Raw genomic sequence first — 16,437 nt, forward strand, 5'->3', positions numbered from 1 at the left:
CCGCCTCCCCTCGTTTCCTTAGCCCTTCCTCCTCATTTATTTCCTTTGGGCTTTCCCCTTTGATTAAACTTCTGGCATGTAGGAATGTTTAATAATAAAACAGATAACTCATGGGAGATGATATTTATAAAATCCACTGCTTTTTTTTTTCTTCACTTTTCATAAGACCTTGAGAGAAAAATCTTGAATTACGTTCTTCCTTTTAAAAGTAGAAAGAAAAAGCAGAAGGAGCAGTTAACAAGTTTTCAAACAATCAATGTTTTATTTGGTTAATTTATTAAACACCTTTAAGACAATTAATTTTGGTCTGTACCCTTCTATAAAATTATTCAAGTTCTGAGCAAACCTCCAATACATAAAGCAAAGTTACTTTTACCATACGCAAATTTCAGATCAAAATACAACACTCTGTTTTCTTACATTTATAAAACCCGATCAAATACAAACGACATTAAAAAAGATAAAACACTTTCACTGATCCTTGGTACAATATTACAGCACAATTTGCACAGTGGCAACTAAGTCCTCAAAGCACAAGTCAAATACTTTAAAAAGGGAACCTCCCTTTAGTCACCCAACGTTCTACAGAACACGTAAACAAAGCGAGTGCTACTGAATCCAGGAAAATTCCTGTGTCCCTTTTTGTACCGTGTGTGAGCCACAAATCTGCAAGGGAGGTTACTGCTGAGTAACCAAACAGCTTTCCTGCTTTGCTGTTCCTGTTTTTTTGTGCAACTACTCCATGAAAATAAATGGATGGAGGTGGACCACGCTCTGCACTGGGCAATTTATGGCAACTAAAGTAAACCAAGAAATGTGTGTGTTCTAAAAACGGATCACAAAAACCATTAAAAAAGGAATCAATACCAAATTATCCGTGGGTACAACTGGAGTAACTGCCCTTTGCTTCACCTTCAAGACATCTAATGTAGACACAGAGTGTTTTCAATTGTTGAGAATTTGTTCAGTGGCAAAACCCAGTGTTTCAGCAATGGGTCAAAGTGCCATTAGAATTGCACATTTTTCTACATCGTACCATGCAATGTTTGTTTGGTGCTACACCTGAAAGCTTGCACTGACACTAACCCATGGACAGTGGGGGATCTCTCGGGAAAGAGAAACAACAACTAAAAGGACAAACATAAAATGGTAAAAATGAAGTGTCAGTTGAGAGACGTTCCCGGGAAGGGTCCACTCAGCAAACCCTGCAGGAACACCTCGAGAAGAGAAAGGAAAATCCAAGCAGTGACAGCAAGGGCTGATGTGTCCCCTCGGGTTCTGCTTTGCACAGGCAGTCGGGGCAGTTGCACCCCAGTGCAATTAAAGGGTATTTTTTGCCTGGAGTTTTGCAACCCCTTCATTTCCCCCCATCCCCAAACCATTGATTGTACTTACAGTTCAACTGTAAATTCGGTTATTTAGTCTCAGCCAATGTGAAGACTTGTATATAATTAAATGGAAAAATACACTAATGGATCTAACTTTCCTCTCCTCCCTCTCCAAACTCGTGTCAAACCCACGAGGATACCACACACTCCAAAACTTTTCATACCTGATACCGTTCATATAATCCCAACAGAATGAAGGAGAACTGCAAACTGCACAAACAGTGCATAGTTAAACAATGCTCAAGTGTAAACAATACAGGATGGAAACAGTTTAATAAAATCCTAGTGAGGTACAGCAAAAACCTAAATTTCCTAATTCAGTGGTTTAAGTGCAATTGAAACCCCGCGTTCCGCCCTTCTCCGAACAGATCTCCCCATAATTAAGCTGCACTAATTAGGCTTATTCCCTTAAAGCTACATACCCATGCTATAACTCATTGTATTGACTTAATGCAAACACTTGTGGGGGAAAATTAATTTACAGGGTTAATTAAAACCTTTGTAGTATTCAAAAGGAATGATAGTAAAGGGATCAACCATGGAAAATGTGTTAATACATGTTTTTAAAAAGATTTCCAATAATTCTAACACAAAACAGCAAGTATATTTTGAAAAATGCATAGAAACCCTGTCAATACAAAAGTCCCCACTAAAATTACATAACTAAGCAATTTTAATCTAAATATTTTATGTGCTTTTCCTATAAAGGCCACTTTGACATACAAATACAAAAAAATTTACATTTTTTTCCCAAAATAAATTATTTGTTCCTCAATTAAAAATACTGAATATGGAAGCATAACAACCCTCTCTTCTGCCAGCTGCTCATCTGCAGCAGCTATTTCCAAAGAAGAAAATCTCCAAATATTTTCAACTACCAAAAGAAATAAGAAATGGCTTCAGCCTGTGTGAACCCTTCACACTGTGTGTGCTGGGGAGGGAATGGATACACACAGACACCTGCAGAGAGAGCTTTTCTGCCTCCCAGGTTATGCACCGAAATCCCTTTTTGGAATCAGAAAAAGAAATCAAGGTTCATCTGAATCAGAGAAAGGTGAAATAGGAAAGGGAGTTAGGAGGGAGGAGCAGTGTGAGGTGCAGGGTGGGTTAAGTAAATGGAGAATGATGTGAAGGTGAGAAGACAAGAGCACCTGGGAGATGAAAGCTCCTCACGGGATGCAGGAGCAGGGAAGACAGCGTACCCGTTTTACTGACAGGGAACAGGGGGAGGGAGAGGAACACAAGGAACAAATCTCACTGGAAAAAACAAATCAATGGGAGAACAAAGAACCTTTACCAGCAGTCCTGACCACGTGGGCATTTATCCCTGAATTGCCACGGAAGCAGCAAAATCAAACTCAGACACAGAGAAGCGTTGGAAATGAAAACGTACTCGGACTGGGTTTGGGATGTCACGGGGATTCTTTGCTGTCGGGACCGGACCCACAACTGAACAACACAGGAACATAAAAGCAAGACAACATCAGCCCAGAGGGGCACAGCAAACCCCAAACACCCGACCTGCTCTAGAGCTGAGACAGGCAAATGTTGTGAAGTGGCACCAACTCGCTCCAGCGGGAAAAGCCGCGCTGGTGGGATCACGGGACGAGCTCCAACTGACAACACCACGAGAGGACAGGAGGGACACACTTGGACAGGACATCATTCCAGGTCAAACACTCATAAACTGACCCGGATAAACTGCTGGGCCAGGCAAGGGGGCAGGAGGGAAACCAGTGAACTGGAGTGGGTTTGGATACAAGATTCTTGGGCAGCCACTGAGTACAAGTTCTCCTAACCTTGGACCAAGGACTGGACTTGGAAGGACACAGGAGCCGCACATCTTCTGTATCACAAGGAATTCAGCTCTCTGGTGTGCTGTATTGCATAGTTTGATTGAGGCCAAAGAGCATTTACGTCTTATTTTTCCCTGTTTTTAACAGAAGTAACTCAGCATACTCAGATCAGAGCATTCCAAAGCCTGGCCCCAAGTGATTCACCAACTCATTTCTAAAGCAACACGTGAAGACTTTTGGGGTGGACACATAAAGAAAAGCAAAAACTTCATTCCCACACAAAGCACAGACAGACCCACAGAACACGTACACACACAAAGAGCCTGTAGCAGTAAACACATCTGTAACACAGAAGTCAAAGCATGACAGCTGGATGATGGGAACAAACCTTGCTGTCAAGCTGCATGCCAGCAACAGTAAACAAGACCAGGTGAGTGTTTCTACCACACCACACCAGCGTATTTTTTGTAGGAGAAGTGTCAATATATTCTGACAATCTCCTGGTCATTATCAAGATCTCAGATTTTACAGAACACCGAACCTTTATGAGAGCAGCAGCAATGTGGCATCACATTGCAACACCATCCTATTTCTTGGTTCATGGAATATCATAATTGGATTATTCAATGTAGTTATTTCACTCTCTTACGCTAAAATAAAGTATTTGTACAAAGTCAGACTAAATACATTAGTCATCATTCATATAACATGTATTTATATTCTTTAGCCCAATCCTACAAGATTCATGCTACTCAATAAACATGATTTACAGAGGGAAAACTCTGAAGGTAGAGCACCTAACGTGAAGAAATTTTGCTTTTTCCCTTTGAAGGCAAAATTAGAACAGTCTCAGCTTGTCAGGCTCCACTTCAGATTACAAAGCAGTGACCAGACAAACTGGGATGCAGTTCCACATCTCTGGTTTCTCAGAAAAAAAAAAAGTGGAGGGGAAACCCAGGCAGCCTGGAGCTCCCCGGTTATTTAGGCCAACAGCTACGGTTCCAACCTGCAGACACAGTTCCAGAGACCCCAGTATTTTAAGATTTAAATAGAAGCAATGCAAAATATTGGTTGCCCTATAACACCCAGCCCATAATCCTTTATATCTTATCCAGGAAGGGGCAGGGTGGACTCATCCTTACCTGTGCTGCCCGAGCACAGCTGCAAAGCTCAGACTCTGCACAGGCAATGGATGATGCTGCTCTTCAGCCTTCCCTCAAGTGAGAGGATCAGGGATTTGCAAGTGCAGTGGGGTTCTCCTGGTCCCTCATTTATCAGCTGTTTTTCAGACAGCACTGCAGGTAACACAGGTACCTCATGAGGCCACAGCCTGAGGCTCCTGGACAGCCTGGATGAGTTCAGACGGTCCAGAGGGCAGCACCCAAGATGGGAAGGAGAAGAAGGACAAGGCAGTCTCTGGACTCTTCTCAAAAGGCTGAAGGGCTCTTAGATTAACTGAGAAACGCTACAGCACTGGGACTGTGAAGCCTATGGGAAGACAATAACCTGCTGTGTGGAGAGGGGACAGGTTCAAACACCAACCCTTGATCCTCTCCCCTGCTTCACACAGGGCAGGAGTAGGGCTCATATTCTCCACAGAATGAAAAACTTGTAGCAGTTACCAAACCCCTAAACCAAACTGATGATACAGATTAAATACAAATAAAACCCAGCACAATAAGGACAACAAAAGAGTTCCTATACAGGACTAAAATTCATCTCTCTACTCCATGGCTTGTATCTACAAGAGCCTCTCCTCAGGCCTGCTAAGCTGATGTCTCTGCTCTTGGGAGCTTCTCTCCTTCTACCTCCTGACCCTCTGTGGCACTCACACCCTCAGGGGGCTGAGCAGGTGAGGTCTGAGTCAAAGCCCACACCCAGCCCAACATCCCAGTGCTCTGACAGCCACACTGGTCAGTGTGTCCCAGACACAGAGCCAGGTCCTGGGACCGAGCCCAGGAACGTTAATATTTACAGAATAGCCACCATGATGCCAATGGAAGGCTCTGGAATTAGCAGCTAATTGGTTCAGTCTGCAGGGGCATGAATAGCTCCTTGTTTTGTCCCTACTATTCGTGCGTGGCCAGTAGAATGTTTGCTACATTGAACTCAAAGCATGAGCTGCTCCTAAAAATTTTAGAGGAAAACGTTCCCCATGAAGCATTTCTTGGGTTTGCCTTTACAGAGAAAGGAAAAAGGCAGCATTCCCCCGTTACATTTTGTATTATTAAGGCCTCTGACAGTTCGGGAGCCATCTTTATGAAAAGGGATGTATTTTAAAAACCAGACTGAATAGTCAAAGAAAAACCCCAGAGAATAAACTCGAGCTGATTATCAGCTTATATCGGTCCTTTGAGAAGTCAAGCACAGTGTAAGGAGTTCAAAACTATGTCAAAATAGCACCTTTAGAAGCAGAAGAAAACACACTTCTTCAAGCTAAGCAAAACCCCACATACTTGAAGATCCCAAAGAAAAGGGCAATTAGATGAGTTCAGGTACGGAAGGTGGGTATTGATTTTTGACAGTTTTTCCTCTGTAGCTGAGCAAATGGGGAACTCCACAGAAAAACAGCCAATTAGACTTTACAGAAAAATCAGTGAATCTCTCCACTGAGATAATGGATCACAGGCAAAACAGTGCAGAGCAGAGGCAGAGAGAAAACTATCTGATCTGTCCTTAAAAAAGCAGAGACTTCCATTTTTTTAAACAGATCTTTTCCTATTTGAAAATCATCAGGACAGTCTTTCAATTGCTACTCTCATTTCCAAGTATAATAGTTACTTTCAAGGAATACACATTTTTATTTACTTTTTACAGCAGCTGCAGGTCAACCTTGGTCTTTTTGTACAGAAACATTAATTTAAAATGAAATTAAAGTAAACTGTCCTTGGGCAATGGCACCATTCTGTCCTGCTTCTTGTCTGCTTTTAGTTTTTGTTTGTTTTTTTTTTATTGAAGGGCAAAATGCGATTTAAAACAAAACAAAAAGATTTGACAAAGTGCAAGGGAAAAAAAATGAGGTAGCTGGGAATAGGGGCTTCCCCCTCCAGAAAATCTTGTTTTACTGATACTTCTCCTCTGCTCCAAGCACTGAAAAGTACCTGTCAGGAGTCCACCAGGACACAGATCGCTGTTTACAGCCACTAAACTAAGGTGCAATACAAACTCACCACATATTGCAAAAATGCAGCCTCCAACCCTTAAATACAAAAATGTTTCTATTAAAAGAAGCAATTTTTAATTTACCTATTTCTGTTTGGGAAGTCGGGGATGAAAAAAAAATAATGCTTCAAATTGACTTAGCAGCTGTTTCCCGAAGCAAACAAAAGGCTCGAGCAGACCCCGTGCACTCTGAGAACCCAGAGGAGTCCTTTGGACTCTTTTAAGACCAGTTCTGAAAGAGTTTGAAAGTATTTCTGAAGAGGGCACTCCCTGGCTTCCCTTCAGAAAGAAACTTTAACAAGAGCTTTACAGAATGTCAGCTCTGTTTAACCCGACCACCTTGGCAGATACCTCGGTGTACTGGTTTACACACTCCAATAAGTAAGGAGACTTTGCTTTTTAAGAGTTAAAAACAGTGAAACAAGTGACAAGGATGATAATGCTTTCCTGCTGTCACGTGTGAATTGATAAAGCAGGTTAATAAAATTGATAAAGCAGGTTAATAAAATTGATAAAGCAGATTAATCAGTGTCAGGCCATTCAAGAGAGAACCTCAAGCCCAACCAGGGATCAGGTTTTCAAAGCACACTAATTATTGCAGACTGACATTTAGACTTTCCAAAAAGGCTCTTGCTTTCATCTGGTGCAAAATTGTTCTACAGGGTTTTTTTTTTTAGTGTTCTGAAGTTGGCAGAGGTGGCAGTACAGAGGATGCACAGAAATTGCACTGGTGAGAGAGCCCATTGCACAGCCTGTGACAGGGGGTCTGTCAGGCTCCTGGGGTTGGAAATACAGAGGAGAGAAACTTGCCCTTGACAAGAACTGAGGATATTTTAGCATTAAGTGAAAAGGACGAAAGGCAAAGAAGAAAAAAAAAAATAATCAAGGGCATTAGGTGGTGATTCAGAAGTACCCAGTATCTGAAAAAAAAAAATAAATTGCATTTTCGTGTTTTATCAATAAAATTATTGACATTGGGGACACATCATCTTTCTATCTTATTATTGTAATCAGATCCATCAGCTTTTACCAGGGCTCAGTACAGCCTCATTTCATTATGCAAATTCAAGGGCACAGGTAGGCAGTGGCACTGAGCACCCTCATGCACTGATGTGCCCTGGCAGGTGTTCTCTGTTCACCAGAAACCCTCCAAAAGCACCGGGCAAACAAGATTTAGCCTTTGCCATTGAAAAGCTCCAATCTTCCAGCTCACTTTTCAAGACAATAACCTTCAAATATTCTAAACAACACCTTTATGCAAATATTTTTACAACTAAGAAGCAGCTACCTAGAACAAGCTATTTAAAAAATATTGTATCGTCAACAAATTTACAACATAATCACCTGTTGGTAGCAGTTCATAGTTTAATTCTCCTGTTACCTTTAATCCTTTTGAGCAGGTGTTTATCAAGTTGAGTACTTCACATGGCTTTAGTCCATGTTTTTAGATTACCTGTTAATCAAAATTTTGAGACAATTGATTACTGGAGTACAACAGCAGTCAGGCTGCAGAGTCACGCTGGGCATGGCTGATCAGAGGTGTCACCTTAAACCCTGGCTGCAATCCTTCCTACAGCAAGGAATTTCACAGGAAAAAAAACCCCACACCAGAAACCACAGGGATAATGGAGAGCAGGTGCCCAACTTATCAATAAACTTCAGAGCTCGTGGATGTGACCCCCACAGAAAATGAGTGGAGCTGCCCCCAAATCTCACTGCCTTCAGCTTTTACTGGGTCACCTTCCCAATCCCAAGGGATCAGAGTGATCTCTGTACTTTCCCTTCACAAGTGGTGTGCCACAGAAACACAGAACCTACAGGTGCAGCTCCCAGCTCCAAAAAAAGACAAGGAAGAGCAGCAGAAAATGGCAAACGTCAAAAGGCTGCAGCAGCGAGGAGCGAAACGCAGCCCTGCACTTGTTCCTGGACAGGAAAAGGAAACACTCCAAGATGGAAATAGCAGCTCCTGCACACACGGATGTCATTAACACCCCTCCCACCCACCTGGAGGAGCTGTTTAAGTACTCCAAAGAGCTCAGAGAACACAACCCCCCCCCCCCCCCCCCCCCCCCCCCCCCCCCTCCCCAACGCTAAATTAGAGGCAGGAAGGATCCATACCCTAAATTAAATGTAACTCCTTTGACAGCATGGCTGTGAGTGGCACCAAACCAGGCCTTGGTCTGTCTGTGTCCCTGGGCACAGCCACACTTCCTGAGACACTGCAGGCCAAGTAATGCAAACAAACTGCACTTCATCTAACTACTTAGAATTTTAAATACTAAAACCTGTTGTCAGCTGCCACTAATTCTTGCATGGCACCAGTGCTCTAATGAAGAGCAAAGTGTCCATATCCATCACATGGAGTGATATTCAAGGCAGCTGTGAAGAGTTAGCACAAACCTGCAGAACAGTATTTAAAAAAAAAAAAAAAGTAAAAATTTACAGTGTTTTCAATAGCACACATTCGAAAAAAAAAAAAACAAAAAAACAAAAAAACCCAAACCACTGCTCTTTTTTGGAACACAGTGAATTGTAAGTATCTCTGTATTTTAGTAGATCAGCTGAATTATTGTTATACACAGAGTAAACCAAAATTTTGGCACTTGTATCAACTTGCATTTGTTATTGCATCCTCCACTTTGCACGGCACACGCACGTTAGCAGAGCCCATGCAGGCTGGATGGCCACAGTATTTATGGAACAACCAGAGGAACTGCAGTTAAAACAGGGAAAGACATCCCTAAACCCCTCAATCCTGTACTTTTGCATTTACTGAGTTGTGCAGGCACCAGAAATATTGCAAAGAAACCAAGCTGCCTGGTGTGTTCTGCGAGGGGAGTTTGTAAACCAGGCACCTCAGCAGCTCTGATAAAAACCTCTTATTTTCACCCAGATCTCTGCCCCAGAAGGCAGGCTGTGTGCCAGGCACGTGCTGTGCAGTCCAAGCACAGCCTGCCCACAGCTATCAGCGAACTGAGGTTGTGAATTTGCTTTGTTTTCAGACTCAACCACTATCCTGCTGCGTAACCTCGTATCCATTTGCCTGCAATTCACAGACGAGGTGCCCCCAAAGCTGTGGAGAGCCCCTTGACCAGGAGCAGCTGGGTTGATACAGCATTTTCACAACAACTAAAACTTAAGGACTAGCTGATCAAACATTTGAGAACAGGCAGACCTTGCTGTGGTACAGCAAAACAGAAGACTCTTCAGGACGCCTCTTCTTCAGGTTATAAAAACAGAAAGAATTTGAAATCCAACCCTGACTCCTTAGGACCATCTCACAAGGCCAGGTGTGTGCCTCCCTCAGGAACCTGAGGGATTTATTTTTTGAGAACAACAGCACTTTACACCTTTGCTTCTGTAAATCCTTCTCTCTGCTGTACAGAGCAGCCACAAGACTACACGTGTAAAACAAGCACAGAGGATGCTGCCGTGTGCTTACAATAGTATCTCTTTTTTTCCTCCACTTGTACACTCAAAACTTTTGATTTAACCTAAAATTAGCAATTCCAAAGTTTTTCCAAACATTACCTGTGGCACACGAAAAAAAAAAAGGAAGAGGGAATTTTTTTTGGGGGGAACTCTGGTAAGAGATGGAGTGAGGGGAGAAGAAAAAGCCACCTCTCTTCCCACCTTCCACAATTCCTACCCCGTATTTTGGTGATTTTCTGATGACAGTGGCTGGGGTTTGTCCAATTCCTCAGCAGGGGAAGGAAAAAGGACACAGAGGCCCAGCCCAAGTTCCTCAAGCTCAAGGTGGCCCAGCCAGTCCTGGTTTGGGATTGTGCTGAGCTTGACTCAAGGTGCACCCAAGGACCCAGCCCTGGCCCAAGGTGTGCCGGGCACCGAGTCAGTGGCACTTTGCAGAAATACAAATGTTGGTCTAAAAACATCAGCATTTCAATGCTGAGATGAACTCTCAGCCCCAGGGAAGGTGCCTAAAGCCTGGTGGTGAAGCCTCAGATGGCAGGGACAGAGGGCCAGGAGAAACATTCACAAAGTCACCTGTGGAGGACCTGGCTGAAGGACAGAGCTGATTCACGAGCTGGAAGGAATTAAGGCCACTGTGCCAAGCAAGGACAACTTAAACTAAGTTTCTAAACTGCCAAACCACCTAAAACCCCTGGACTGCACCTCAGAAAATTCCTGAGTTGTTTCCCATGTGGTTCAGCCATCGTATGCAGGGGTACACAGCACCAGGGGTACACAGCACCAGGGTGCAGGGACAGCTGGGGTGGTGGCATTTACCAGTGAACCCAGTCCCATCTATGGCTGTTCACACGTTCAACGCCTCAGGAGACTGGTGACCTCCCTCCACTCAGCACCTCTGGAATCACAGCCTCCCTCCCCTACTGAAGTCGACCATCTCTTCTGAAAAGCAAAAGGAAAATCAGAGGTCAGCTCTGCCTCTTGTCTCCTGCACCATCCCCAGGACAATCCCTGGAGAAAGGGGAGTCTTGGCAGCAAAGCCTTGCCTTAAATTCAGAGACAGATCAAACCTGGTTATTGCACATCCCAAGAGATGCACTCGCAGGTCAGAGCAGGGCAGACAGACAGGAGTCAGACCCCAAAAGACACATCACTTCCCTCCTACACACACAGGGCCTGGAACAGCTCCTGGATTGGCAACACACAACACAGATGGGGAATGACCCCCACTGACTTAAGCAAGACCAAGGAAACCAGTTTTGAGAGCTCAGAAGTGCTCAAATCTTCAGCCTGAGCATGCATCCCAAACTCCAGGAGCCAGTGTCCCTGGAGACTCGGTCCCTGGGCTGCACAGAACGTGACAGGAGGACAGGCGTGCTAAGAAATTCAGTTTGCAACTGGTTCAGCTGAAGAGGCTTAAACTTCTTGGTCAAATCTCACCAAGTGCATTCGCAACACGCTCTAATCACAAGAGATTTGTTTATTTATGTTAAAAAAAAAAAAAGTAAGAATACCTACTGTTAATCCTACTTTAAATGTAAACATTCTGTTCAGTAATTTTAACTGCAAAACACTGCTTGAGTACAGAGGATTTGGATTTAATATGTGCATTTATCACTTATGTTTTCCGGGTGCTGAATGCCCTCAAGGGTACTGGGAAGCTACAGGGACTTGGGAGATAGCAGCCTGCAATATTCTGAATAACATTTTTGAAAGTTTTCCAAACCACTTAGAAAACTGAGCTCAAAAGTGAAATAGGTACTTGGGAACATTCATCACTTTTGAATATGGGATCTTGGCACTTTGTCTGAGAAAAAAAAAAAAAATTGATCCATGTAAGATTTTTCAAAAAAGGGAAGTTTTATAGATAAACTAACAGCACTTGATTTATTTCACAAGACAGCCAAGGATGGAAATAGTGGTTCACATTTCTGTAGTAAAGCATTATATATAAATTTAAAATCTAAAGACATATATATATACACACACCAAGTTTACTGCAATGCATAAATATATAAACTTTTTAATATGTCAACTAATATAGGTCAGAAAATTGATGTATATAGTTCAAGTTTTGCAGCACTTCAGCATTGTAAAAAATAATAAAAAAATAAATAACGGTGAATGGATTGGCTGCTGCCCTTTTCTTTTCCCTCCCACCCCCTTTGCTCAGAAATCAGAGTCATTCCAACCACACATCAGTGCTATGGAAGGACCGAGCAGAAGTTTCAGAATGTCTCTTCAAGGGTTATTTAGTGAAATATCACTATTCTGTAGGAGTCTGGGATTGTAGTTCAGCATGTCTAAGATGACTCAACGAAGATGACAAAGGTTTACACTAACACAACTGAGGGCAGAGGTTGGCTTGTCTGAGGTCCACAAAGGTGCAGAGTGGAAAGTCTTGTGTGTAGTTATAATACTGGTTATACAAAATCTCTTTTTCTGAAGGGCAGCAGGTCTTATTTCTATTTCCCATCTCTCCCATTTTATTCCTTTTAAATAAATAGAGGTCACGTCCCACCCATCACAACAATAACGAAATTAAAAACTGAGGTAAAAGTGTTCTACCAGCTGACCTTGACTACGAAAAAAAAGGCAATTAAATATCGCTACTGATGTGAACAAGGCTTAGTATGAAAAAAAATGCAAGATACTAAGTTCTTCACTATAACCACGCCATAAAACCCAGCTTTCCAAGTCAGACAGCAATAAACAAGACTGTACCTTAGCACGGAAATCATTACTAAACAAACTTTTGATCCCAATTTAAAGTCGCTGTTCAAATTTTCCTGAACTCTTAATCCAAAAATCAAGTTTTCTGCAAAAGAAATATATCCTTGTCATACTTCACCTTTGTTCTGAGAGAGACAAAACACACCATTCTACGATCCTCAGGCTTAAAAACCATTCTGAGTTTGCGAGTGATCTGAAGTAAAAAGGAACACAACCTATTTGGTTTTTTTTTTTGCTTTTGCCAAAAGCAGCAATCACCACTAACCGCTCCAAACACCGCTTCCCTTTTCACTCCAAGAAAACAGCCACCAAAGCCCACCCAGAAGCACATGCCACCCACCTGCAGACCAGTTCATCAGGCTACTCGAATGACAGTGTAGAAAAAAAACCAGTTTACTTCTCTGTAATGTACTGTTTCCATTTCAGATTAGTCCATTTTTAAATATATTAAAAGTATTTGTAGGAATGAAACCATTGCAAATGAATGAAAAACCGTATGTACACACCTCCACCATTTTTAGGCACAGACCTTAAATCTTTTTGAGGAAGGACTAGAAATAAAAGGTGCAACGACCAACGTCTCCTGTGGCATCACGCTCCAGCAGCAGTCTTGGCAGCACACCAGGGAGGTTGGTTATTGTACAGCTCCTGTGTATTAGAGCTATCCAGTCCCAGATAGCACTTTTATTCGGACCAGTTCCCCTCAGGGGAAATGCACCTGAAATCTGTTCCGCTTTCCAATAAGCTTCGCCAAAGGAAACCAATTCCCACAGTTCCAGACACAAAAAAAAAAAAACCTTCTTCAATAATATGGTTTAAACTCCAAATGGTTACGACTGAAGGCGTTTCCTTGCTCTCCCCTTTTATTTCCCCCCTCTCTTCTTTTTTTAATGTATACTTAAGTTATTTGTTCCCAAACAAGAACTGAGACTCAAGCTTTTTAAGCATTTAAAACAAAAACAGTTACCATACCAAAGCACAGCATACAGTGTTAAGTTTCAGCTGTAATTTCTCAGCTTTTTCCTTTTATATAGAGCTAGATTATGGTGGGCTGCGCAGAATTCTTCCAGTCTCCTCCCCTGCCAGCTCACGGATCACGGAGAAGGGACGCGGATGCGGAACAAGCCCTGCTGAAGCTGCAGCCGGAAGAGTTTGCAGTTGGCGATCCGCAGGGCGGCACAGCCGGTGCGCCGCAGGTCCGACGGGAACAGGGGCTTCGTGCGCTGCCAGGTGCCCGTGCTCCTCTTAAACTCTCTGACATAGTCATAGTTTGTGCCTGAGTTCACAAAAAAGAGAGGAAATGCCTAAAACGTGCTGTAGGTACCACAACGTTTAACCTCTGATAATCATAGAATCGACCTGGTTGGAAAAGACCTCCGAGATCATCAAGTCCAACCCTTGATCCAACACTGTCGTGGTTCCCAGACCGTGGCACTGATGCCACATCCAGTCTCATCTTAAACACCTCCAGGGACAGTAAATCCACCACCTCCCTGGGCAGTCCATTCCAATGGCTGATTACTCTCTCTGCAAAAAATGTCTTCCTAATATCCAACCCAAACGTCCCCTGGCACAGCATGGAAACATGTGAAGGAGAGAGTGCATGGAAACCCAGATCGGTTGCTGGAGGGGTGGTTGAAATTATTGTCAAAAGGGAACTACTGTGATGTTTCTGATCCACTTAAACCCACCACACTTGGAATTTTCCTCATTTAGGTTTTGCAGAAAGCCCTATTACACAACTTATATACGTACACACGGCCACAAAAGCATGTAGTCTTCCAAACCTCTTTTACAGTACGTGGCCAAATGCTGAAAGCTGAGGACTGGCTGTGTTTGTCAGCACACATTTATTCAGTCAGGATTTAGAGCCCAGAGTCACTCTCACATCCATATGAGCCACTGGATGATGTCCCCAAAATGCAGAACTGCCTGCTTACTGCTACAAAGACAGAAGCCACAACCTCAGGCAGTAACAGTTTTCCTTACATTTAGATAAAAGCAGTAACACACTCCTAGTCTTCTTTTCTGATCTTCAAACTAATCAACCAAACCACCCAATGCTCATAGCACTGAACTTGTTTCTGAAGAGCTCCAAAAGCAACCTGCACGTTTCTGTATGTCCAGCACAATCCCTGTGAACCACAGCAACTTAGAACAAAATCCCAGCCTCTTATCCTTAAAATGTTCAGTCTCATTAGTGCCAAGCATTTAAAAGACTGGAAGAAAATAAGCAACAAGAGGTTTTCAGATCTGGTTCTGACCTGTGTCGAGATCTCCAATCACGTATATGCTGGCTCCGATGGGCACAGCTCCATACACGAAAGAAGAACTAGTGGGGATACAGAGGTTCTGGTCATTTAGATAAATCCACCTGTAAAAACAATAATTAAAAAACCAGGATGTGATTATTAAAAAAAAAAAAATCCAGATTCTTTTTGTAACTGTAATCTTTGACTCGAAAGCAGAGAGCACATGTTAATTTGTTACGTAAAAAGCACTGGGAATGTTGTCTAGACTGCAATAGTCCTGGCTTCTCCTAGCCAGGAAAAGCAACTGGTACTGCTGTATCCTGAATTTGCTTTATTTCAGAATTGCTCCACTCATCTGTGTAATCTACCTATAATAAATTCCTCTTGCAGCCACCCAGTGTGACCTTCTGGAAGCGACCAGGCATGTCAGAGCCAACAGCTATGCCAGTCAATTTTCCCTACAGAGAAAATTTTAGGCTGTTTTTTCTCAAAATCAGTAAAATCATAAACACATATAAGTCTTAATGACCCACTCTAGGGGAAATAACAAATTGCTATGGCAGAACCTTGTTATTAAGCAGTGCCTTCTCCCATATAATTCCTTAACTTCTCTAATTGTGCTTTACAAGGGCCTGCTAAGAAGAATGCAGCACTTGGCAATGCTCAGCTTCAAACAAGGGACAGAAGCCTGGAGAACAAAATGGTAAGGGAATTTGGAAAAGAAAAATGTCCATTATCTGGAATTCCCAATCACATATCAGGCTCTTTTCAATCCCTTTCCAGCTCCTACTGTAATCTTAGAAGTCCCCTGTGTTCACTGTAAGCACAGTCCCATTGCAACACTACAGCAGCCTGATCATCCCATCCAGTGAAAAGCAGTTTTCCATGTTGAAGCCTTTGGAAAGCAGGTAAGCATGTACTGGGATGCTGGTTTATAAAGGTGTCCCACTTGCCTAGAGTTGTCAGCATCCTCTTTGGTTCTGAAACAAACTCCTACAAAATGCTGCTGCACTTTCACAGAGGTTGTCACAGTTCCCAGGTACAGACCCTGAGACATACAAATCAAGGCCATTTTAGGTGACTGCTCCTACATCTTTTATTAAACAATTTACAGAGAACAGGAAAGTCTGAGAAACCTTTGAAAATCATCCCATGTATTTTATGGCCATACCAGGTTAATTTGAGGGAAAAAGTTTGGAAATGCCCTCACAGATACCTGCTGACCATGGAAAATTCTGCATCCTCTGAACTGATTCAGAAGTAAACCTCTCTTCTGGCCCTGAAGGAGATGCTGCTCCATATCAATTATCTTGGAGACAGAAATCAATTTTTAAAGGGCAAATGAAAGGATTAGATTTTGTCTGTGCTGTACACTGAAGGATTAACATCCAGCAGAAAGCAAGGCAATGGTTTGTAGCTGTCACAGAGGATGAGAGATGAACTAAGAGCAGAACAAAAGAGAAGTTCTCTACACTGGTTCAGAAACTCTCCTACAGAGCAAAACATCTTGCACCATATTTCATTAGCTTCCTTACTGTGGGAAGAGGGCACACTCAGTGTTTTCACTGCTTTTTAGCAGCAAGTGACCTAGAATTATGAAAACTGAGTAAGTGGCAGAGCAGTGCAGAAGGAAGACTGGAATTTCTTTTTTTTTAGTAAACACAGGACCATGTTAAG

General features: G+C 42.7%; 1 protein-coding gene across 2 annotated transcripts in view; it reads right to left on the bottom strand.

The window, feature by feature from the left end:
• Nucleotides 1–238: 238 nt before the first annotated feature.
• GAN (gigaxonin) overlaps nucleotides 239–16,437 on the bottom strand; it is a 41,023-nt gene continuing 24,824 nt past the window's right edge. The window contains exons 10-12 of one of the 2 annotated variants that reach the window (XR_003528238.1): nucleotides 14,773–14,882; nucleotides 9,760–13,784; nucleotides 239–9,713 (exon numbers count right to left, since the gene is read on the bottom strand). Coding sequence is in view for 1 of the 2 variants with exons in the window: in XM_027646705.1 (XP_027502506.1) it covers nucleotides 13,603–13,784; nucleotides 14,773–14,882 (292 nt within the window). In the remaining variant the exon portion in view is untranslated. Of the gene's footprint in view, nucleotides 13,785–14,772; nucleotides 14,883–16,437 lie in introns of both variants that reach the window. The other variant, XM_027646705.1, reaches the window with a different exon arrangement.

This window comes from Corapipo altera, unplaced genomic scaffold (assembly GCF_003945725.1).
Source record: "Corapipo altera isolate COAL_440 unplaced genomic scaffold, ASM394572v1 62, whole genome shotgun sequence".
Taxonomy (NCBI): Eukaryota; Metazoa; Chordata; class Aves; order Passeriformes; family Pipridae; genus Corapipo; species Corapipo altera.